At 38.9% G+C, this 25,503-nt stretch overlaps 1 protein-coding gene across 2 annotated transcripts in view; it reads left to right on the top strand.

Moving 5' to 3' along the window:
- Positions 1-25,503, top strand: part of TRPM3 (transient receptor potential cation channel subfamily M member 3) — a 529,690-nt gene that overhangs the window by 308,037 nt on the left and 196,150 nt on the right. The window contains exon 8 of one of the 2 annotated variants that reach the window (XM_047767762.1): positions 17,250-17,424. In XM_047767762.1, the coding sequence (XP_047623718.1) occupies positions 17,250-17,424 (175 nt within the window). Of the gene's footprint in view, positions 1-17,249; positions 17,844-25,503 lie in introns of those variants that run through there. The other variant, XM_047767761.1, reaches the window with a different exon arrangement.

Genomic DNA, 25,503 nt, shown 5'->3' with positions numbered 1-25,503 from the left:
AGCCAGAAGAAGTGGAGTTAACATTTTCCAGGCTGGGGAAGAGTGAATGGGGATGGTAAGGATGAGGATGTATCAGGACCCTGGCTTTGGGCATGGGATTGGAGATGCCCCATGATGTGTGGAGACATCGAGAGGGGCATGGTTGTGTGAGACTGAAGTTTGTGGGGATATTTGGCCTGGAATTGTAAATATGGAGGTCACCATGTATAGGCAGTATATGAAACCATGAGAATGGATGAGATCACCAGGGGAGTGTTTGATGAGTGGACAGGATAGGAGAGAACCAAGAACTGAGCTTTGAGACAGTCCTTCTATCAGAGAAGAGACGAGCAAAGGAGATAAAGAAGGAACAGATAGCAAGGTGAGAGGAGAACCAGAGGAGCGTGCCCTGTGGAAGGCAAGCAAGGAACAAATTTCCAAGAGGAAGGAATGGCCAATTGTGTCAAATGCTGTTGACATGACAAGGATGGAGGGAACTGAGAACTGCCCATCAGGGATATGTGAGTCTTTCTCCTTGTCCCAAGAGTCCCCTCCTTGTCTCATTTGCTCCCACCTCTCCCCATCAAAGACACTTGCCTTTCTCTTCCTCCTCTTCAGGACATTAGCAAGCTTAGATTTTTGTCAAAAATCATCAAGAGAGCTTATTTTCAGTCCAGCAATGCAAACCTCTCCTGAGAAAAGACAGCTCCATGGGCCCTTTTGAAAGTAAGGAGAAGAAAAATCAAATGGAAAACAAAATATGAAGTAACTAGTAACTCAATCAGTGATCCTGCTCCACAGAAAGTTAGTGACTTTTAGGCAAAGTACCAAGTAAAGAATCTATTCAGTATAGGTAAGTAATTTCTAGCAGTACAGTGAAACCCCTATTAAAATAGAATGAAGTAGTGAGCCATTCATTTTTAAATAGTTGGTTTGGTTGTAGGGGCTGAATTGTAGGAAGAGTGCATATCTTCCAGTTTGGGCAGTGGTACACCAATATTGTGCAACTATAACATGTCAATGCTTGGCTGACACAGTCAGTTTTCCTACTTGGTTGGTTTCTCATTGATCAGAGGCATACTGGAGCTTGGCAGACTAACAGATGCTGCCATATATGAATCATACTTATCACATTAGTTAGACTCAAATATTGGCAAACTATGGCTAGTGGGCCAAATCCAGCACATTATTCATCTTTTTAAATAAAGCTTTATTGGAATGCAGCCATGACCGTGCTCCTTGTTTCATGTACCGTCTCTGGCTGTTTTCATGCTACAGAAGCAGAGTTGAGCACTGGCAATAGAGACCATCTGGCCTGCAAAGCTGAAAATATTTACTGTTTGGCCTTTTACAGAAAAAGTTTGTTGACTCCCATCCAGATTTTAAAGTAGGCTATTGGAAATACAACAGGTGCATTTCAGTTCTATGCCATGGGCTTTCATCTTAATTTATTCCAGGGAGCACATCTTAGGTCTAACTTCTTTTCACCAGTGAAAATTTCCACTCCCTGCAGCTTTATGCCCGGGCAGTGGTTCTCAAAGTATGGCCCAGGGACCAGCAATAATAGCTTCATCATGAACTTGGTAGAAATGCATATTCTCAAGTCCCATTCTAGACCTACTGATGAGAAGCTCTGGGGGTGGGACCCAGTAGTGTGTGTTTAAACTGCTCCTCTGGGTGATTCTGGAACATGCAAATCTTGAGAGCCATCCTGCTAGAGCAGACACTGACTGATAAAAAGAGCTGAGAACTGGAAACAGGCATTTCTACACACCCCTTCCTGTGATGATTTTCTGTGTACAAACTAGTTCTTTGCACTTTAGAATTAGGGTTTTAAGAGCAATTCTTAGAGTACCACCATTTTATTTATAATATTAGGATACCCCATTTTCTAGAAAGATAGTGTTAGCACTTGTTAATACAGTCGAATGATTCTTGGTGGGAGAAGTAGGAATAAGCCAAGGGGCTATTTCACACCAACTTGACAGAGTGGGATAATAAGGTTAAACACCCCAGTGATTAAGGATCTAGAGTAGCCACTGGATGCCTCTGGGCCTTGACTGTCTTCAGTTCCTCATCATACCACTCCAGTGTGCTTAGGTGATAGAATGTAATGAAGATTTTATTTATAAGAGAAGAAAGTAGATGGGGTTTATTTCCAGTACCATCAAGGATATGTTAGAACATTAGAAAAACTTTTAAGTGATCTTTTCCCACTACAGGATTTATGCAGGCGCTGCTGTATTGTTGTTGCTGTTTTTTTCTTTTGCTTAATGATCTAATCCTTCCCTGGAGCTTCATCCCTCTGTGTGTTTAGAGGAAGAAATATCTCTGATAATGAATGACTGTGACTTATTTAGATGGTGCTAGACACTGGATCTCAGGCCTCAGGAGGGAACACACAGGGAGTCCTGGCTGTGTTAAGCCAGAAAGAGGTGAACAAAGGAAGAGTGAACAAATGCAGGCCTTTCCAAATCTGGAATTGGCATATATTTTAAAAAAATCTGCTAAAAATGAGTTTGAAACCCTGAGACATGAAAGAGAATGAGTGATCATATGTACTATTTTGTTTAAGGCTAAATAGTTCTGGTTTATACATGTTATCCCAGAGTAACTGTTAATGATGACCCTTCACTTGAAAAAGCATCCTTGTATTTGTGTGATAAATCACCTGGTCACCCTAGTGAAGGGCAAGCCCATAGAGTATGGTATACAGGCTCTGCATTTCCTGATAGGTCTCTGTTTGAAACCCCATTCGGACATGTGACTTACCCTCAATGCTTCAGTTTACTTAACTATAAAATGGGGATGATAATATATCTACCATAGGGTTGGTGAGCAGATTGCATAAGCATACGCAACCCACCTGGCTGAGTGCCCAGCATCTGGTGGGTTCTCAATAGCTGCTACTTCCCCTACGGGAGAAAGAAACTGCCTTGAGTCAGTTGGCCGAGTGGACTTTACTACTTGAAATCATTCACTGCAACCCAGAAATTCATTAGCTACCTGGTTTGGGCTCCATTTGCAATAAGCTTTTAAAAATCTGTCGTAATTGTTTTTTCCTTTTAAGAAGCTATAATGTTATTAAGGAAAAATTGTCTTTCAGAGAAGCCCATATTTGCGCTTTAAAAAGAAGATCACATTCACAAACTTGAAGCAGAGGCTTAAGTTCATTAGATGCTGCTGCAAAGCGAATGCCAGAAACAGAAATGACAGCATTGTAATTCATGGTGTTGGCATTTGAGGAAGCCCAATAAATTATAACTCATGCTCGACAGGACAGGATTCAAATTGACTGAGTTGGACACTGGAGTTAGGCAGATGGAGATCAAAATCATTTTTATTAATGATGAAGTTGTTGGGGATAATGCCTTAGTGTGAGAACCAAATGGATTTGCCTGTTCACCTCAGTCCTCAGACAGCCAACCAGACGAGAAATTTGGGTCCACAGCAAAACAGTTTAACTAACATCACTGACTGGCACTGGTCAGTGGAGGAAAAGAAAAACAGATGCTAAATCCTCCTCATTGAAAGACTTTTAGCAGACTAGTCCTATCCAATCAAAAAAACATGGACAGACATTAGTCACCACCAGTCAGGTTCCTTAATTCTGTATGTGGAGAGGAGTAAGAGAAGGACAATGTGTCACCCTAATGGAGCTCCCTCCACATGGAAACTTGAAACCAGGGGAAAGTGTGTTCACCATGACGTTGTTACCATATTTGTGACTGAGGATTTAGTAACAGTCAAGATTTGATCAGATTGGGCACATCATCTTTTGGAAGAGATGCCTGATAATCAAATAAGAATCAATTTTCCCAACTATTGGTTAGACATTGGATTAAATACCATTACTAGATCCCAAATAATCGGTACCCTTCCTATGTCTCATGCATGATAATGGCAGTTATTTTAACAACTTCAGTAACCTTGGTGGTAATGAAGGTCACCCTTGGCCTGCAGCAGCTTAACTGCTAAAACATATCAATCACTTCAGAGGGAACAGAATTAGATTTCCATTTCAATCATATAGTTCCCGATTCATTTCAACTGGAGGAAGTAATAGCATTCATGGACATCCTTCCAGCAAAAGGAAGCATGTAAGCGTTTGTTTACATCTTTCCCCCCAGTGGCCAGGACACGTTGTCACTCCAGCCAAGTCCAATTGTGACAAATAATCAGGCTTCAATTTAAAAGTACAAGGCAGCTAAATTGAAATTGGCTCTTCAAGTTCCCAAGAATCTGGACTCTTCTGGTCTTAAGCCAGATGGACAAGTGACATGTGATCATCCACCCAGGTCACTCAGCATCTTCTTTCCTAAGTCTTGGACCACCACTGAGGCCCAGTGGCGAAGGCCTGTGAAAGGACACCGGGAGCCACTTAATTGGCTGTCATCTCCACTTGCAGCAGTAAAAGTCTTGTAATATTGAGACGTGACACTCTGTCCCTTTGTAACCATCCACTTATTCCAAACTTTCAGCTGTGCTAGTCATTTTGTTTTATTTCATGGGCATTTATTTGAACTACCTTCTAAGTGTGAGGCACAATGGAAGCCAGAACATTGTACTTCTTTCCTTAGTGTACCTTTTCATTTTGTTTTATTTTACAAGCGTTGATTTGAACTACCTTTATTTTTTATTTTATTTTTTTTGTCTTTTTAGGGCCTTAAATGTGAGGCGCTATGGAAGTCAGAATGTTGTCTAAGAGGAGTGTGGTTGTCTCTGTCCCAAAGAGTTTATGATGTAGTAGATGAAACTTTCATTAACACAAGGCAGAATAAAATAATGGCCAAAGGCTATGTAAAAAAATAAATAAATAAACAAACAATGGGACTACAAAGGAATGAATACTTAATACTACCTGAGGGAATTGGGAAGGGCCTTAGGAATTAGTAAATTTGAACTGGACTTTGAAGATTGAGTTTGGTTTCTGAGGGGCTCCAACTGATAGCACTTTTCTTCCTCATCCAAGTTCTGAACACTTTGAGAAATAAAAAAAGTAGTTGATAGGAATGAAAATATCCGTTTTAGTTGGGGGACAAGTTAGCAGATGTGGCTTTTCATCTACTGACCAAGGGGGTTTAATGACTCTTCAGAATTAGGCAGAATTCCATAGTAAGCCTTCACATCCCCAGCCTACCACACACCTGTGGGGCAGGGCCTTTGGGGAGGTGGGAGAGGTCAGGCTTCCTGCAGGCAGGAAGATGCCAAGAGGAAGAAGAGTAAGCAAATCTAGTAATTCTCAGATTTACTAAGGAGCTGAGTGAGTGAAAGTGCATAGAAAACCCAAGGATGTGCTTAGGAAAAATCCCTCCTCATGAAACCAAGAGTAGGGAGAGATACTCCTCTCTGAAAATTACCATGTTAAAGGGAAATAAAAACATGATCTTGGATGGAGAATCAGGAAGACAGTGTGGATGAGACTAGAATCAGAGTGAACAGAAAGTTCTGGAGGGAGATGAGGCTGTGAATGAAGGTTGGGTCCAGACTATGGGGGGTCTTGTCTTGTCTTACAAAATGATTTGGGCTTTTATCTAAAGCCCTGGGACACACTACATTTATGGGTGATAACTAGCAGTTATATGACAATTGTTGTAGAAGCAGAGAAATCAGTTAGGGAGCAATCTCAGTCTATGGGAAAACCCGTGAGCGTAGAAACTGAACATTTGGCACAATTGCTGATTTCATGAGAGCTTAAATCAGATCTCTCAGGTCAGCTGACTGAGGGAAAATGCTTATGTCATAAAACATTTGAAAATTTCTATGGAAATAATGACATGGTCATTTAACCTATAAGCAATCAGGATATACTTGAGGTAAATCTATGCCCTGCCTTCCTTCCCTCCTTCTGTAACCCAAAATTTTAATGAGAAACTTCTACATGTAGAACACTCTGATATGCTGAGAATACAAAGATAAACCTACCTACAGAGAAAAGAAGTGCCCAAGAATGTAATTTAATGAGAAAAAACTCAAGAGATACGTAAAGTACTATGAAATTTTTTTCTTTATATTGTAGTAGTTGATTGACACATTTATAAAATATATTCATTGGCATGAGCTTTTAAGAGAAGTAAATGTTATAAGAACACACAAGTGAAAGTGGTTAATTTTGCCTGGTGGTGGTGAAAGGGAGGGGCCTGAGGGAGACTTGACTTTGAACCTGGTATTTAGAGGATGCATCTAAGGTATCCAGAGAGAGTAAGTAAAAAAGAACAAGCCTTAAAGAGAGAATAGAACTTTTCACATCTGGGGCAGGTAGAAGTAATTTCATTATCACATGATGCAAAGAGATTTTTTTTTTAAATAATTACTTTGGGAAGGCAAATTACTACACGATTTTGCCATTACCAGTACCATTTCCCTTTCTTTCTACCTCCTCTACCCAACTGTGCCCTGCACTGTGGGCTAGGTCTTTCCATGTTTTCCAATTCCTAATTCTCTTGGCTGCTCTACTGCTTACTAATTCTGCCAAGAAGCTGAAGGAGGTTGTATGAGCTGTGGACCTAGATCCTGGCACATTCATAGGGGAGTATAGGCAAAGAATTATAAAGTAAAATGAGTTAGAACCACTCTGATTACCTTACATTTGAGAAGGCAAAGAATGCTTTTTGATGTGGGTTTTGAACAGAGCAGAAACTAAGAAGACTATAGCTTTGTTTGGGTTTGTTTTCTTGTAGACTTAGATCAATTACATTAAAATATTCAGCCTGTGAACAATGGCCCCAAAGAAAATAATGCTGGCTCTTTCCTTTTATGAAAGTAATACTTGCCTTACAGCCCATGGGACTGGCTGTTCCTTTTCTATTGAAACGATCCATGTGGAATGTCGCTTGGATGTCCTGTAAATATACACACATTAATAGAAGAACATTTTAATCAGAGCTGTCTGGCCATAAGGGATTACTGTTTTCCATTGATGAAGTCAAAAGTTAAGTTTGTTTGTTCATTAGCATTTAATATACTTGGAGTTGGCTTATGGCTTTTGTTATTTCGCATTGATATCTTTGTCCAGACTTAACAAGCTGATTGAAGCACTGAGGAGAGGCCTTTTGGTAGAAAGCATTTGGGGAGTGACACAAAAGATCACCTATCCCAAAACAGACAGTGTTAGTGTTTTGGATATAAGATAAAGGAATTTGGCTTCCTAAGCATATTGTTGGTCTGCATGAGAGAGTATTCAAACTTTGGGAGAATATACTTCAAATTATTTATGTCAGACCATCCTTTCAGTTAAAATATATATAATGCACTTATCTATGTGAATCATTTGTCCAGTTAAAATGGAAACCTTTTATAAGCCTACTGAATATAAATAAGCATCTTTACATTTCTGTGGTTTAACCATATAGTTCTCAGTAAGTGCTAGACGCTGTCCTATGTGCTTTACAAATAACAACTCATTTGTTACTCAAAACAACCCTCTGAATTGCGCATTGCATGCCACCTCTGTGTGTTAGACACAGCATGGAGTTCTAAAATACATTTTTGGCTTATCAGTTCATATCAAGATATATCTCTGCCTTTCTAAGATGTCCATAATTTCCACCCCTCACCACCACATAATTAGTTTTGTCTAGATGTGCCATCAGAGTTTATAGTAGTGGGGAGGTAATGTAGACTAGAGTGACTCAGGCTGAGCCAGAAAGTGGGGGTGTATAGGAAGCAGCAGATAAGTGAAGGCAGAAGCAGTCACATCATTGGGAATCAGGACAGCACAGGTTTAGCCCACTCCCAGACACAAAACTCGTGATAAGAAAAGCCTCATCTGAGGGTAGGGCAGAGGTGCTTGTGGCGTTGCACAAAGAAGTGCTTCCAGGAAAGTCTGTTGAAATCAAGGCCACACCCTGGTGTTGGGGCCCACATTGCTGGGGAGGGAGCAAACAGATGTCCCAGCCTAGCTGCCTTGTAGGAAAGGGTGGGGCTCTCCAGAAGCCAAGGGTATTCAGAAGCCTATGGGTTTTGAGCTTTTGGAAAGCCATCTAAACCCCTTTCTCTGTTAGGATGAGGCTCCTTGATAGACCATTTGAGTAAGCCCTCCTCGCTTTGAGTGAGAGAAGCAGAGCGGCTCGCCATGACCAGGAACCAAAATTCCCATGGGAGCATCACTTATGCTCCAAGATGAAGGCCCACCTGATGCCTGTGTAGGAAATAGGCTTCCACCCAAGTCAGACCTGAATATTGCCTCTTAGAGCCCTAACTCAAAAAAAATTCTGCTGTCCTAGTTTTTTCTTTTACAAAAGGGCCCTCAACTACTCTCTCCCTGCCAGGGTCCTCTTGTTGAGGAAAGAGCATCTTAAGATTTTCAGGGCAGTTAAATACAGGTGAAGACGTCCTTAGAGTGAGCAGAGGTGAGGCTGGGGAAGGGAATGTGTGGTAGAAATAAAGAGAAGCTCACTTAAAATACATAGAGGAATACTGTTTGATAAAGAGACAGGCATGTCTATAGGAAGGTTTGTAAACTATGCCCCCTGCCCCTCGTTTTCATATGGCTCATGGACTAAGTTTTTTTTTTTTTCATTTTTAAATGTTTGAAAATAAAAGAATATTTTCATGACGTATGAAAACTACATGAACTTGAAACTTCAACATCCATATAAAGATTCCATTTTTCTCATTAGTAGAGCTGTAGTACAAAAAAAAAAAACATATTCAATCGAGTTTTGAAATTCATCCACAAACATTCTGTATAGATGTGTTTTTTCTCTTGTTACATAAGTACCTGCATGATGTTCTCTATTTCCCATATTGTCCTACAAAGCCTAAGATATTTACTATCTAGGCCCTTAAAGAAAATAAAGTCATCTACCCTTGGTATAGAGGGGACTCTGCACAAACCACAGCCAAATAACCATACCTTGAACTGATAAGTCACTAGTAATCCAAGAAATCTCACTCTTTCTCTCTGTGCCCCCCTCTCCCCCACCCCACACATGCACACACTCTTTCCCTCCCTCTCACTGTGGCCACATCATCTCTCCTCCGCTCCCTCTGCTCCCTTCTTCTCTTCCAGCATATATGCCTCTTGTTTATTCACCCTCACATGGTTCCATCAGAACCACCATTAAGAGGGACTTTACTCCCCAAATAACCATGCTCTCCCTGTCCCTCACAGTTACTCAGCTGGCATTCAGGGGCTCCACTCCAATTCCAGAAAGGCAACACTGGTCCACTGCAGTTGGAATCTACCTCTGTGCCAACTGACTTTGAAACTGCCAAGTAAGGCTGCCATTCTGGGCTGTGGACAGTTCAGTTCTCTGACAGGGGCGTGAGAGTAGAGAGGACATGCTGAGTCTTTCCAGTACACATGCCACAGTGATCCCCTTGGTTGGCTTTCAAGATGTCCCATTCATTCCACTCATCTCCTCCCTCAGTGCTGTCTTTTGGCCTTTGACTGCTATGTAGAAAAGCAAAGCAAGGAGGCCATGTCCAAAATGAAAGCCATCTGATGAGGGCTGGTGCAGGATTCCTAAGAAAATGCCTACAGCATTGATAGTGCATGAAATAGATTTGTTCAACAGCAGAAAAAAAAAGTAATTGAAACAAACAGAAAGAAAGGGGAGGGGTGGTCATGTTAATTCAATAGATTTTACATTCTTAGTCCCCAGGATAAGAAATGCTAGGCACCATCAGTTTTCAATCTTTTATCACTGTCTCAGAGAGGCTTTCCACTAATTCAAACTCTCTATCTTCATTATCTCGACAGCCTCTTATCTTCAGATTAATTTGCTGAGACTTTAAATGCCAAGATAAAATATACATGTATGTTTATTTTGGAATATTGACATTAGCTTTAAATATGGAAAGACTATATATGGAGGGAGTCCATTAAGTTACATATCACAAGGGAGTTGCCAGAGGGATTGGTGATGACAGGAAAAGACATTTAAGCAATTCTCATTTTGTTTAACCCATATCTAGTCTTGCAGTGGGTTGGAAATTTATGCCTCAGGGAAAGACCCCAGCCCTCTTTCAGGGAATTTATTTCCCACAAGAGAACTATAAGTGTCTAAAAGTGAAGCATCTTACATGTGGTTTTATTTTGGCTGCTTAATAGTTTGTGTAGTATTTTTATTTGCAAATGCTTTTCTAAGCATCCATTTAGGTGCAGAATTATAGTGGCAAAAAGTGTAGTAATAATGACATGCATAAGTGGTTTGAACGGGGTTTGACATTTACCAGTTGAGTACATCATCAGGATTTGCTAAAACATATTTGGGTTTATTACCCATTTCCATGTAAGGTCAGACACATTTCAGTTATAGTTCTGTTGTCTTGAATAGATAATGTATTCTGTTTCCAAAACATGAAGGCAGTATCTAAAACATCTGCTTCCATTGAAGACTGAAGATTCATTCTAGTTAAAATGAGATTCATTTTTTTCTTATGTCATCCCTAGTTGTTTTCTTGGGCACACTCTGTTCTGTAGCAGCTCAAAGATTTCCAATCGTGCTTCTTTTTGAAAAAAAAAAAAGGCATATTAAAATATTATCTCTCTGTTCAGTAATGTTCTACAGTTGTACTGAATATTCATGTTCTGGGAACCTTCCTAATTGTAAGAAGCACCTTAAACTTAATAAACAAGAATTATATTAAGTGTTGTCAGTTAAACATAGCTGATTACCAACTTTATTTCATTTTCATAAATACATCCCATAATTCTAGACCACAGAAGTGTATTAAGGGGTGTAAGAATCTAAATCTAAAACTGTGAAGAGCCATGGTATTATGCACACTTTTACCATTATTTCTCAAGTAGGCAGTAAAGTGGCACCCATTAAAATGAGGCATATTGCTTGACTGCTTCTCCTCCCATCACTACAGTAATTGCTAATGCCTCCAAGTCTGTGTAAAGTTGTGTTTGTAGAAGACAAGATCTTAGGGGGGTACTGAGTTTTTATGGCCCCATAAATTTTTTATGGCCAAATAATGCAGACAGTGACCAGTATATCTATTGGCAGAGTCAACCATTGAATTGAAGACAAGACCATTCAAGTGAGAAGTTGGATAAAGAGGATGTGTAAAATTTTTTTTTTTTGTAGCATGCAAATTTTAATAATGTAAATTAAAAATTGTGCAATATGAAATAGATTGATAAAATCTATCGGCATACTTTCAAACCATATGAATTCTCCAAACAAACTTCTAACTCATCAAAAATCACATAATCCAGAGTTCCTGTTGTGGCGCAGCAGAAGTGAATCCAGCTAGGAACCACGAGGTTGTGGGTTTGATCCCTGGCCTTGCTCAGTGGGTTAAGGATCTGGCGTTGCTATGAGCTGTGGTGTAGGTCGCAGACACGGCTTGGGTCTGGCATTGCTGTGGCTCTGGCATAGGCCGGCAGCAATAGCTCTGATTAGACCCCTAGCCTGGGAACCTCCATATGTCAAGAGTGTGGCCCTCAAAAAGACAAAAATAAAAATAAAAATAAAAATAACTTAATCCCAGAACTGGAAGGTCAGTGAGTTAACTGAGTTCATGTCATTGCTAAACAACTTCACCTGATACATAAAAATGTCTACCCATCAATGACAGACTCCATCTCAAACTGATCAAGATCTTCAAGAAGTCATTTCTCACATAACGTTTGAAGCTTCCTTTCTAAATGATCTATACTGTAATAATCACATGACCTGAGGCTTTGGTCATTAAGACTTAGCTAAATATAAAACTTCTGTTTTCCATCTCCATGTAAATATAAGCCATTTACCAATAGCAAAGTATTCCTTAGGCCCATTTGCACTTTGGATCATATAAAGTGGTGTTGACATAAAACCAATGTATCGATTTAGTTTGATCAAAATTCACAGTTATGCAAGCGTTTCACTACCACACACCAATATTGTTACACGTGGCTGAACTGATCGTATATTTAGTCTCAGGTCATCATAAAAAGAGAGAAAGAGTGAAAGGTCTTTTGGAGTTTAAAGACATTCTTCTATTAGCTCCCTTCTTAACAACACCCAACCCCGTCTTTGTTTAAGCCAATTTTGACAGTTTTTGCATTATGGGGATACCAGACTGACCTGCATAGCAGCCACAACAAAAAGGGACAAAAGTCTAAGAGGTTATCTTCTGCAAAGAACAATTAGTTGAGGTTCAGTTTATGATTTGAAATCCTTAGGTCAACCTGGAATGCTATGGAATGTAGTTGCTAAAATCCCTAGGCTCACATTTTTGTAAGTTATGGTGCTTATAGTTTCAAAAGTGCAAAAGCTGAGTAGTGTGGCAAACATCTTGCCTCTTCCTGCTTAAGCAACTCTAGGTTACTTTAAAATTAAACTCTAATGGAAATCTCTAAGAAGCTTTTGTTATGATAGAAAATTAAAAATTATTATGATCAACTAAGGAATTAACCTACTTTCCCTCAAACAACAAAACAGGTATTCACCAAATTCACTGAGGGATCTAGATAAGGTGAGAATTTTTTGGTAATAATAGAAGTTATAGTTCTTTTTTTTTTGTCTTTTTGCCTTTTCTAGGGCCACACCCACAGCATATGGAGGTTCCCAGGCTAGGGGTCTAATAGGAGCTGTAGCCACTGGCCTATGCCACAGCCACAGCAGCGCGGGATCCAAGCCGTGTCTGCAACCTACACCACAGCTCACGGCAACGCCAGATCCTTAACCCACTGAGCAAGGCCAGGGATCGAACCCGCAACCTCATGGTTCCTAGTCAGATTCGTTGACCACTGAGCCATGACAGGAACTCCAGAAGTTATATTTCTTAAAAAACTATAAATATAACCTATTTTTGTGGCTGGCTAATAGTTTTAGCTGAACAAGTCTTTTATTTGTGAAGCTTTTCAAAGGAACTTAATTTTTTGTGAGCATAAAGAAAATGATAGTGGTCCCTATGTATCCCACTGGATCTGCAGTGAATTTCCCAAATGTTGTCTTTCTTTATTTCACTAATAAAGAATATACCATTCTTGATATTTTAAAAAGGTTTTTCATTACTAAATGAAGGCATATGCTACAGATTGTAATTTGTAAATTTGTGAATTTCTCTAGCGATTATTAAAAATATCCTTAAAGTGTGGACAAAGGAAATAAAATATAACAAAAAGAGAGGAATGAAGGAAGGGAGGAGAGAGATCCTATAGACAGGGCTTGACCCTGGAAAGTTTAGCTAGTCAATTTCATGTGATGTAGTTTCCCCAGACACAGAGATTTGTTTGAAAACATGTTCTAGAATTTGGCTCAGAGGCCACAGTGAGCTTCATAAAAGAACATAAACTGATACAGTTGGCATATACCATGGCCCCTCAGTAGCCTTGGGGGATTAGCTCCGGCCCCTCCCCCCCAGATACCAAAATTGTGGATGCTCAAGTCCCTTATGTAAAATGGTGCAGTATTTGCATGTAGCCTATGCACATCCTCCTGTACACTTTGAATCATCTCTGGATTACTTATAATACTTAATATGATATAAATACAGTGTAAATAGTTGCCAGCACCCAGCAAATTCAAGTTTTGCTTTTTGGAAATTTCTGGAATTTTTTTCAATTATTTTCCATCCATAGGTGGTTGAATCTGTGGGTATGGAGCTCTTAGATACAAGGGACCAACTGTATATCAATGTGCTTAATTTAGGATGGGTTTTTTGTAAGGGTCCATTAGCAATTTTTTTATGAACAGGCCTCGAGGGTCCATGAATTCTTGAAATTGCATAGAAATATTTTTGTGACTGTCCATATGTGCATTTATTTTTCTGGGAAAAGGGTCATTAGCTTTCGTGAGATTCACAAAAGTATTCAAAGATCCTTGTCTCCAAAAAGGAGGCCAAGAGGCATTGCTTTAAGTCATTACTAATTATTTGCTATCATTTACTTTTCTCAGAAACAAAGGCAATATGTATAAGTGGGGTATGTATTTGTGTCTTGACAAAAAGGCTCAATGTTACCATATACTGGCAAGTTTAATTTACACAAAGCATATTTTTACGCATGACCTGATTTTCTACCACCTGTAACCAAGAAAATAAAAAATATTTTTGTTTTAGGCTATAAGGGTTTTTATTGTCAATGGGACAAGTTTTCATGTATTATCACTAAAGGAAATGGGAGAGAATTTGGAGGCATAAGTATTTTGGATATTTCAATTAGTGAAAAAAATAGATGAGATTTTTATACTTTACTCTATCCAGTCTTCAGCTCCAGAGGGACACACACACACACACACACACACACATATTCAGATATATATATCCTATATATATTCAGATATATATATTCAGATATATATATCCTATATATATTCAGATATATATATTCAGATATATATATCCTATATATATATATTCAGATATATATATCTGAATTAATGTTGTTTTCATCATTTTAATTGATTGCAGCTTCACTCCACATATAGGTAATCCGACCATACTAAATGCTTCAGTATTTCTAGAGATTATAATAATTTGATTTATTGACAAATACATTGGCAGGAATTCAGCTGACAGCTTATTTCTCTCAAATCTTCCCATGAAAAGTGATCCTTTGCACCTGTGTTTCCTCTCAAAGAGAGGAGAGTTTTCTAGCCATCTTGCATATTGTCTGACAGACTCTAGATCACTGCTGGAACATTCTAGAAGATACATTCTATGACTTCTTCCTCTGTAAGTGGATCACAGTTGGACTGTGAGTTAAAGATCCACTAATAGAATCAGTACTTAAGAATCACAATTTGGCCAAAGCTTCTCTTAGAAGATCCTAGAAACAGTCTGAATGCTATCATTTGGTATAAAATGGTAGGTTTAACATATTGTCCCTTGATATGAAATAATATAGAAGCATGTGCTAAGGAAAAGCAAAGGGGAAATCTAGCATAGTCCTTTGGGAAGTATCTTAACAAAATAACTTTAAAAATTTTAATTTCTATTTAAACTTCAAAATAAAATACTTTATAAAATAACCTTTATTATCAGAGACTCTTTTCCAAGGCACATTATAAGGTAAACCATACAGAGCAAGTGTTTTTTATGTCAGAAAATTCTCCTACAAAATAAGTGTGCTGTATTAACATTTCAAGTTAGCCTTTCATCTTCAAATTGCCTTTCAGAGTTCCTGTTGTGATTCAGAGAGTTAAGAACCTGACATATTGTCCATGAAGATGTGGGTTCAGTTCCTGGCCTCTCAGTGGCTTAAGGATCTGGTGTTGCTTTGGCTGTGGCTTAGGCCCCAGCTACAGCTCTAATTTGACCCCTGGCCTAGGAACTTCCATATGCCATTAAAGAAAAAAAAAAGTGTCTTTAACAGGAACTTACTTAATCCTCATAATCAACAGCCATGAGGAAAGTATCTCCTTCATAGATACCCAGGCAGAGCTCTAAAGTGGCCTTTTGTCTGAGTCATTAAGGCTTCTGTGTCAAAATAGAACAGCATAAACTTTCATTTCCCTCTCCTTGCATTTGAAGAGGTAATAATTCTCAACAACTGCCCATCCACAGAAAACTCTAATGGGACTACAAGTTATCTCTCATTCCCAATTCCTTCTGGGGAACAAAATGAAATCTTAGCATCTTGCCTTAATCAACAATTATCATTTTCTTAGGTTTTAAAAGTGTATATTTAAAATTGTACTCTTTTTTGTGTGAGTAACTGGGATCTTGGGCCATTCTTTTCAGATGAAAATCAAACCATGAAAAACATTAACTTAGAAGAGATAGAGCCCTAGGAAACTGATGTTCTTATACTTTAGAAGTCACACAAATCTAATAATATGTCTTGTTAGTGGAGCAAGAAATCAAACCCCAAACTACTATTTCTCATAGGGAAGAAGTTTCTTGATAAAAGATTAAAAAAAAAAAAAAGAAAATATCAGAGGGCGAAGAGGAAGAACTGAGGTTACAAAGAGCTGTTTTTAGTTCATATTTACAGAAGTGGTCCAGAATCCTGATTCTTTTTTAAGATAATTGCTTTTATATGTCCTACAAAACCATCTCATTTTTATGGCATTGCCCAATTTCCTACCTATTCAGAGAAGATAGAGTGAGAAGATACGATGTGGTACCAAATTGGGCAAAGAAAGTTATTCAGTGAACAGTAATAATACTTGAGATGTCACTTGAAAACTAATTTAATTTCTTTCTCATCATGTCTCTCATGGACATTTGTTTATAATACTTCTCTTCACTATGTTAAGTTGAACATACAGAAGTACTGATGTTAGGGCAATTTTTACTTTAAAACAGCAACATCCATGAGCAGCATAAGTAGCTGAAATCCCTTAATTCAACTGAATTTGGCAAAAGTTTGCCCATCATATGACTGGCACCTCACTCAGTAGTGAAGGACACATTAATGGCAGGTGGCAGATGCCATATCTCCTAGGTAATTTATTATGACTATTATGCTATTAAGAATCATGGTCATCTATAGTCAGAGATAGATAGACCCCTAATTTAGCCAGTAATTGATTCAACAAGTCAAAATATACCCCCAGTTGATTTTGATAGTCTTTCATAAAAAGAGCAATGAAAGTGGCTTGGCTGGTTACCAACCAGACTAAGTATCCATGAGGATGTGAGTTTGATCTCTGGCCTCACTCAGTGGAATGAGGATCCAGTGTTACCACAAGCTGTATTGTAGGCCACAGATGTGGCTTGGATCCCGTGTTGCTGTCGCTGTGATGTAGACTGGCAGCTGCAGCTCTGATTTGACCCCTAGCCGGGGAACTTCCATATGCCACAGGTGTGACCTTGAAAAGAAAGAAAAAAAGGAAAGACAGGAAGGATGGAAGGAAGAAGGAAGGAAGGAAGGGAAAGAAAGGGATGAAGAAAGAAAAGAAAAAAAGAAAAGGAACCATTTAGATTAGGCATATTTTTAGCACTCTGATGACTTCAGGGAGGTGACATTTTTTTAACTTCTCATTTTTCATGTAGAAAACTGAACCCTTGGATCCATATGAGACTTGCTTAAGATCATGTTTAGCTTCCAGTCTTTTGGCTGCTGGCCCAGTGCTTCATCTACTAACCAATTCCTTTCCACCCTCCTCACTCTATGCCTCCCCTTCAAGGTCTGGTCATCATTTCCTTAGCTGACCCCAGCACCCTGGGGGCTGCAGGGAGAGGGCAAAGTTGGATGGACTCTAGTGGGAAGATTCTGCTAAAGGGTTTTCTGTAACTTTTCACTCCATATGTTATGTTGTTACCTCCCCCCATGCTCAGTAATTTTAGTTTGTGCTTTTTGTTTCTCTTTTTGTTTCTTTGGTTTGCTGGCTTTGTGTTTTTTTCTCTTTTTTTCCTTTTCTTTTCCTTTTTTAATGCAGGAATCGGTCAAGGCGTTCCAGTGGTGGCTCTCATTGTGGAAGGAGGACCCAACGTGATCTCTATTGTCTTGGAGTACCTTCGAGACACCCCTCCCGTGCCGGTTGTTGTCTGTGACGGGAGTGGACGGGCATCCGACATCCTGGCTTTTGGGCACAAATATTCAGAAGAAGGAGGGTAGGTAATTTACTGGCTCCAGTGTTGACCTATGAGTGCTAAGCCTGTGTTCCAAGCTTGGAAGAGAGGGTGTGAGCCCATCAACTGTTTGGCATCAGAAGGAAATGAGGAAGGGCAGGGAGATATTCTTAACATCCTATGAAGTGGGAAATTTGGAGAAGAGGGGGTCCTAGGTCCTGGTCTCCTTTCTCTTCTCTTCATTTTCCTTCTCTTCCCTCCCCCCACTAAGGAGAGGTGGGAGTTGGATTTTAACATATGAGGCACAGCTAACCTGGTCCATATAATGCAGGATAATAACTTGAGAGAAGCTGGCATATGCATCTTCCAGGCTTGGCCTCCAAACACCAGCTTCTCCAAGCTGCTGTGTGTGTGCAAATACTCAATGTTTAAAAAACATTTAGGAGTTCCCATCGTGGCGCAGTGGTTAACGAATCCGACTAGGAACCATGAGGTTGAGGGTTCGGTCCCTGCCCTTGCTCAGTGGGTTAACGATCCGGCGTTGCCGTGAGCTGTGGTGTAGGTTGCAGACGCGGCTCGGATCCCGCGTTGCTGTGGCTCTGGCGTAGGCTGGTGGCTACAGCTCCGATTGGACCCCTGGCCTGGGAACCTCCATATGCGGCGGGAGCGGCCCAGGAAATAGCAGCAACAACAACAACAACAACAACAACAACAACCATTTAGTGGCCTGTCCCAGAAGATCCCTCTAGACTGTCTTGAAATGTGGATTCTCTGTAATGGTAACCACTACGGTCCTGTGTAAACTGCTCTTGAAGCCCTCATGCACTTTCCTTGGTCTCTCAGCCCCCTAAGGCTGCTCTCAACAGTCTGAAGCATCCAACCCATAGAGGACTTCCTTTCATGGCCTTCCCTTCCAAGCTGAGATCCCCTCAGTGAATTATGAAATGCAGGCCCTCCTGCAGATTATTATATCAAAATAATTCATCCCAAAGTATGAACAATTTAAGGAGGAAAATTCAAGGGAACCATTGAAGTATTAAATAAGCAACTTCCTAACCTAATTATTCTCCTATCGCATGAAAATAGTGGGAGAAAGAAGCCCCAAAGGAGATGGGGGTCCTTTTTTCATCCCTTTTATAAATATACATAAGTGTCTACTGGGTGTCATACACTGAGATGTGAAAAAGAATGACAAGCTATCCTATCCTCAAAGAGCTCATAGTAAGTTTCATAAGTAGACAGGTGCATAATTATAATAATAGTGATGACAGGTGAGCTTGCTTCCTCAGGACACTGTCCCCTCCACCTCTCTCATTCAGCCTGACTTAAAATAGAGACCCAGCATGACATCTCAATACCATCTCACATGTCTCTTGTCTTTGCTTGCAGCCCAGCACTCCAGGTGAGCCATTAAAATAGCATGCTTCCTTGGTTTAGTACATGAATCTACACATGTGGAAGGAGCAAAATCAGAAGCACAAGACCCCCAGCTTAGCACTGCAAATGCTGACAGTGACTTTAGACCCTGTTAAAACTTTTGATATTAAAAGAAAAAAAAAAGCTAATTTTTGTAAGTGTGCAATTGGAGTTTGCTTACTGGCAAATACAGTGAAGTTACCATTATCTTCTTCCTTGATAATGAATATCAGTCCATTTTATAGTTAAACTAAATAGAGAACATATGTCTAAATGCCCCCATGTCTGTTACCAGTGAGAGTTTAAGGCCCTCCCCTGTGCTTTGATTTTATTGAAATCTTCGCCACGGTGCTCATTGATTTAAATAAAGCAATTGTTTCCTTATTCAGAAATAAGTTAAAGAATGTATACAGTTTTTAGTTTGGTGTTTTTCCCCCTCCTCACACTTACAATTAATTATTTTATTGTATCCCTACAAAGAAGATACAAGTTTGTACTCAGAATGTACATTTCCTTTTGAGAAACCTCAGCCATTCAGGTTTCCAGATCTATACACAATGAGAGTCTGGACCCAGTGCTTGTTTTTGGTCATTATCATAGGTTGCGTATACTAACTTGAAAAATGTTATAATCTCTGATAAGCTGCTTTTCCTGATTCTGTTTTAATATAGGGAAAATGTTATGCATTTTACAACTGGGGGACTCTGTGGTTTATTTAACCTAGGGGACAGATACACAGAGAAATTAAATGCTTTCTCAAGGCCACACAGCCCATGATCCTAGGCCATTTCTGGTATATCATAAATTCACTGAAAAGAGTTTTACAGTATGTGCCCTACTGTTTCTCATATAGTACTTCAATGATACTGCCTTTTAAATATATAGGTGCACTTAAGTTGCCTTCAGCTTCCTCTCTCTGTTATAATGTAGTATTTTTATTATTCTGTGTATTCCCTAAAAGATCAAATCAGTACATTTTTGGTTGTTAACCTATATCCAAGCTGATCAGCCCTGCATCATGTGGATTCCTTTCCTTCCTGTACCCAGACATTATTCCCCAACTCTAAAACTAAGAGTTAGAAATACCGGGTCTGTCCATGCACATAACAAGTGTGAAGATAAAGAATTAAGATATAATTTCATGTTGTGGAAATTGTTAAAATTAAAACTTTCATAAATATTTAGAAATGGTTATTGAACACATAGAAGCCTATGTGTTTATATTTGCTAGTCCAAATATAAATATATGTATATATAATTTTATGATAAAAGTACTCCAGGAAAATAATTATAAATTTATTATGATAAAATGCATTCAGAATGTTTCTCTGTGCCATCTGAATAACTGCCAGGATTAATCATGTTTATTTAGCTTGATAAGAAGTTGTCCAGCCACACATGTGTAGCCAATTTAAAAAACCATTTCCAAAGAACATTATTTTGCAGTACTGAACTTTCTTATATATTAAAAAGAAAAAAGAAAAAGAAAAATTGGCCTCCTGTCGGAGGCCAGCTCCGGCAGCCAGGGCGTGTACACTTTCCCAAAGAAGATGGATGGACGTCGGCTTTTGCGTCGGAGACAGCCTCTTTGTCCCTTCTTTCAGGGCGCTGGACTGGTCAAACTTTATTGGCAACAGTGGTTGATTATATAGACAGTTTTTCACTACAGATTACATTACAGTGTTAAAAGTACATTGGTTAACTATTACATGGTATAGCAGCTCTGCATCCTGTTTTTAAGATCTCTATCTTAACTAAACTTAGTGAGTACTTTGAAGAGGCCATAAAACACAAGAATTTAGCATTTACAAACTTTGTTTATGGACTGGTGCTTATCTTCAAAGCGTTATGGCAGGGAGACAGTGTAAGTAAATATAAAGCAACTTAATTAAACTAGCTATCACTAAAAAGCTTTTAAAATCAAAGACAAAACTCACAGCTAGGTTTTTTGGATAAGATATGGCTAACTTCTATGGACCTCATTAAAATCCTAACTCTAAAGTTTACTATATAACTAGTTAATAGATAAACACTATGTTTTAACTAAGTTGGATTTAAATAGGGGAAAGTCTTTCAGGATGAAATTCTTATTATATTATTGTTGTAATTTTGTTAAATCACAAATCACCACAGGAAAATAAGAATGGGAAATAAGGGAGTTCCCGTCGTGGCGCAGTGGTTAACGAATCTGACTAGGAACCATGAGGTTGCGGGTTCGGTCCCTGCCCTTGCTCAGTGGGTTAACGATCCGGCGTTGCCGTGAGCTGTGGTGTAGGTTGCAGACGCGGCTCGGATCCCGCGTTGCTGTGGCTCTGGCGTAGGCCGGTGGCTACAGCTCCGATTCGACCCCTAGCCTGGGAACCTCCATATGCCACAGAAGCGGCCCAAGAAATAGCAACAACAACAACAACAACAACAACAACAACAAAGAATGTGAAATAAGAATAATAAGTAAATAATCAGGAAAGACTGAGGGAAACTGAATAGCAAATAAAACCACAGGAAAGACTAGGTCTCCCGAGAAACAATCCATGTTCTCCAGCACAAACACGGAAAGTGTTTTCCCAGGAAAGCCCCAATTCTTCCCCATCAACATCAAAGTGAGAGCTGTGTAACCTGAGGCCTGCCCTTGGCTTGTACCGTACAGGCAGGTTTTTGTCCTGACCAGAGGCCCACCTTTGGCATGCACCGTTCAGGTGAGCTTTTTATCCTGACCAGAAGCCCACCTTCGGCTTGTATCTTTCAGGTGAGCTCCCTTCCTTGGTTAGGAACTTGCCTTCAGGTTTTTCTGTCATCAGACAAAGTCCTTTTTTTGAGTCCCTGCATTTTCTCGGCTCCCCGCAGCCTCCCTAGTCTTCATTCACCAAGAAAGATTTCTTCCTCTGTTTCCAATTAAGTCCAACAGAATTGAGCCACATTTGACTACATGCATAACTATATGCTCATATAAACAAACCTGTATAAATCAATGTGTGTGATTGTATATATAATTTCAAGCATAGGAAACATATCCTGTAAATAAAACCTGACTCAGAATTAGAAATCACTGATTTTTATTATTCGGTTACTTTGGTAATTTAAACATGATTTTAAAAATTTTGAGTATATTTACAGGTTGTTAAATTACATAGGCCTAAGGACTATAAATTTTTATATTCAACTATAAAGCTTTATCAGTTTTATAATCCTAAAGGAATGACTAAAATTTATGTATTTTATATTTTAACTTTTGTGAACTTGATAGTTTGTCTTTAAATTCCCTGTTAACTATCTTCCAAGAATATGAATGTGAAAGGGAATTGCTTTGGAAGCAAATTATAATTGGAATAACTGATTAACTTTTGTAGATGAGATTACCTGAAGTTGGAAAAGACAGATGCTATCTCTCCTGATGAAAATAGGTTTGGATAAATGGAGACAATTGCAATTAAATTCTTATTCTTTTCTTGTCTCCTCATCTCTGCTCTGTGGCATATACTACCAGAAAGAAATGGTCAAACCTTGTTTTTTTCCTTAATGATGTACTGGATTTTCTATTTCTCATCTGTCATAGAATAGAATGAGTCACAAGTCCCATGCCCTAACTGATTTCATTGCTTTAGAAATATTATCAAATTTCATTTCTGAACCACAAAAGACTAAACACTGCAGACATAAATAGATGGATGATATCCAAATAGCATCAGATTCAATTACCTCAGTTTTTAAATACCAGGATTCCACTTTTTGCTATTTGACTAACCATGATGACCAGCATTACCCATAGTCAGGAACCTGTCTCCAGCTGTAGTAGCTGCCCAAAATTGAAGCCAGAGATTACTTTGCTTGGTAATTGTCAACCTACGCATCAGACTGCAGAGAAATGTGGTTCAGCCCCTCGTTTATCAATCCATGAGCAAGTATATTACAGATGAAAAATGTCAGTGTGAAAAAGGCTTCTGAGTGAATGTGTCCTGAGATGATAGCCCTCATCCATCCAAATTTTATTACTGATGCTTCTGTTTATTTTACATGTTTGTCCCCAAAATAATCATCTGGATTGACCATTTTTAGATATCCTGGGCAAGAAGCGGAACTCCCAGTGGCAGAAAGCCATTAAGTTTTAAGCATTTGTGACTTTTGGAAAGTTACTACTGGGTGAACATCAATAGACTTTATCAGCCTCATGTACCAGTGGAATTCGTACTGGATGTTGGGAGGAATAAATGAGCAGTGGCTTGCTCTCCAATGCAGGGAGTAAATAATGATGTATTCAAAATAAAAAAATCTGCTTTTCCCACTTAAAGGGACTTAAGAGAGACCCTATACTTTTGGATTAGCTGAAGTAAAGGTATAAATGGAATAGAAAGTAGAAATAAAAGAGGAAAAATATGTTACATGACTTCAACTTATATAATTATGTCCTAGCAGAAATGTGACAGAAGTTTGTTTCTCTCCAAATGCACATCAAATTAACCAAAGATAGGAGAAAGTCATGAGAAAACTAGTCATTTTAGGACCCCAGGGGTGGACTGTATTCCCTAGGGCATGTCATTTTGTGCAGTAGCCATGGTTTCCTCCTGCTGCTCAAGAGATTTCCACCCAAAGCCAAAGAATATCACAGGCCTATCATTTGTCTCTGTAAGATCTGCTAAAAGAAAGTAATTCATCTCGATGGTTTGTACTCCAGCATGATTTAGTCATAATTGGAAGGTCAAGTGAGAAAGAAGGAAACAAATAGAAAGCATGCCAACTTTTATTTTTTTGTTAATTTCATCTTGCCTTGTCTCTTTGCTAGCATTTTTTAGAAGAAGCATGTCAAAACTTGATTCTGTTTTTTAACCTCTGGAGGGAAATAAGAAAAGTTGGGAAACATCATGTACAGACAAAAATATGGGTAGCTTTGTTTATGAAAAGTGCTGTTTTTTGAACACCGTTTTCCAAGTTAACATTTAACTGTTAGAGGATGAGCAAGACATGGCTCTGTCAAGGACTTTGGAGATTAAATGGAGATCTCCAACACAGGCATGAGGTCAAATAACTAGAAAGTCGTCAATGCTATGATAAATGTATAAAGTGTGACCACAGCACAGAGGACAGAGCCCTTGAGAGTGGCATTCCTGGTGAGAATCTATTCAGTGAAACATGTAGGTTCATTATCCACAAAATGGCAATATAATGACTTTATTGCTTCACTTCCCCCTTTCTATCAAAAACTGTATCTAAGCTGAGGGTCAGGGAATTCCCCTTGTGGCCCAGCACTAATGAACCCGAATAGTATTCATGAGAATTCAGATCTAATCCCTGGCCTTGCTCAATGGGCTAAGGATCCAGCATTGCTGTGAGCTACAGTGTAGGTTGCAGATGCCGCTTGGATCCTGCGTGGCTGTGGCTGTGGTATAGGCCAGTGACTGCAGCTCTGATTGAAACCTTAGCCTGGGAACTTCCATAAGCAGCAGGTGTGGCCCCAAAAAAACAAACAAACTGAGGGTCTGTATGAATGATGAAGGAAAAGCTAACTTGACCCTTTTTCATGAAACAATACAGAAGAAAAGAATCAGTGTGAATAGGAGTAAAGGAAAGCTAGTAAAGGAGACAAATCATATGAGAGTACAATGGTGTTCTGTGTGGTGGTGCATGTGTACGTGTGTGTGTGTGTATATATATAAAAGTGAATTTACATGTACTCAAATTCAAAGTAATAAAGTCAATTGATAAATTAGTTTAATACTATAAAATATAATTACATATAATTATATATACTTAGAAATATAAATAATAATAATATATATGCGAGTGTATGTGTGTTTAAATTTTAAGTGAAAACTTAAAATAGAACTGGTAATAGCACTTTTCAAATCAATCACAAGTTTGTTTGCTTTTTTTAAATTTTTTGGTTTTTGGGGTTGAAGTAGAAAAAATAGCTTTATTGCTTTGACAATCAAAGGAAGCCAGAGCAGGCTGGTGCCCTTAAAACAGTGTTTCCCAACAGTGGGGGAGGTAGTGGGGGATGGGGGAAGGTTGTGAGCAGTCTTGTAGCAATTGTTCGAGGGGGCAGTGTTGCTGATAAGGACAAGATGCAGGGGCCTGCATTCTTTCAGTCTCTGTTGGCCTTCTGTGGTCCTTGAGGTTAACAAACTGTGACCTTCTTTCTGGAATAAAGAATGTAGTTACCATCTTCCATTTGTTGGGGGTTTCAGTTGTTAAGAAGAGCTCAAATGTATTGTTATGTACATCCATGAGAAGGAGCCAGACCCCTTCCCCAAGGCTGCACTGTTCTTTTTAAATTTTGTTGTTGATTTAATTTTTATGTTATATTGGAGTACAGGTGATTTACAGTGTTGTGTTAACTTCAAGTGTATCGCAAAGTGATTCAGTTATACAGAAACATATATTTACTCTTTTTCAGATTCTTTTCCTATATAGGTTATTACAGAATATTGAGTAGAGTTCTCTGTGCTATACAGTAGGTCTCTGATTATATATTTCACATATAGTAGTGTATATATGTTAATCCCAAACTCCAGTTTATCCTTCTCCCCCATCATTCTCCTTTGGTAACCATAGCTTGTTTAAAAGTCTGTTGAGTCTGTTTTTGTTTTGTAAATAAGTTTATTTGTATAAACTTTTTTTAGATTCCACATATAAGTGATATCATATTGTTGTCTTTCTCTGACTTACTTCACTCTGTATGATAATATCTAGGTACATCCATGTAATAATGCC

This window comes from Phacochoerus africanus, chromosome 2 (genome assembly GCF_016906955.1).
Source record: "Phacochoerus africanus isolate WHEZ1 chromosome 2, ROS_Pafr_v1, whole genome shotgun sequence".
Classification (NCBI taxonomy): Eukaryota; Metazoa; Chordata; class Mammalia; order Artiodactyla; family Suidae; genus Phacochoerus; species Phacochoerus africanus.
This window is presented reverse-complemented; position numbering and strand designations above follow the sequence as displayed.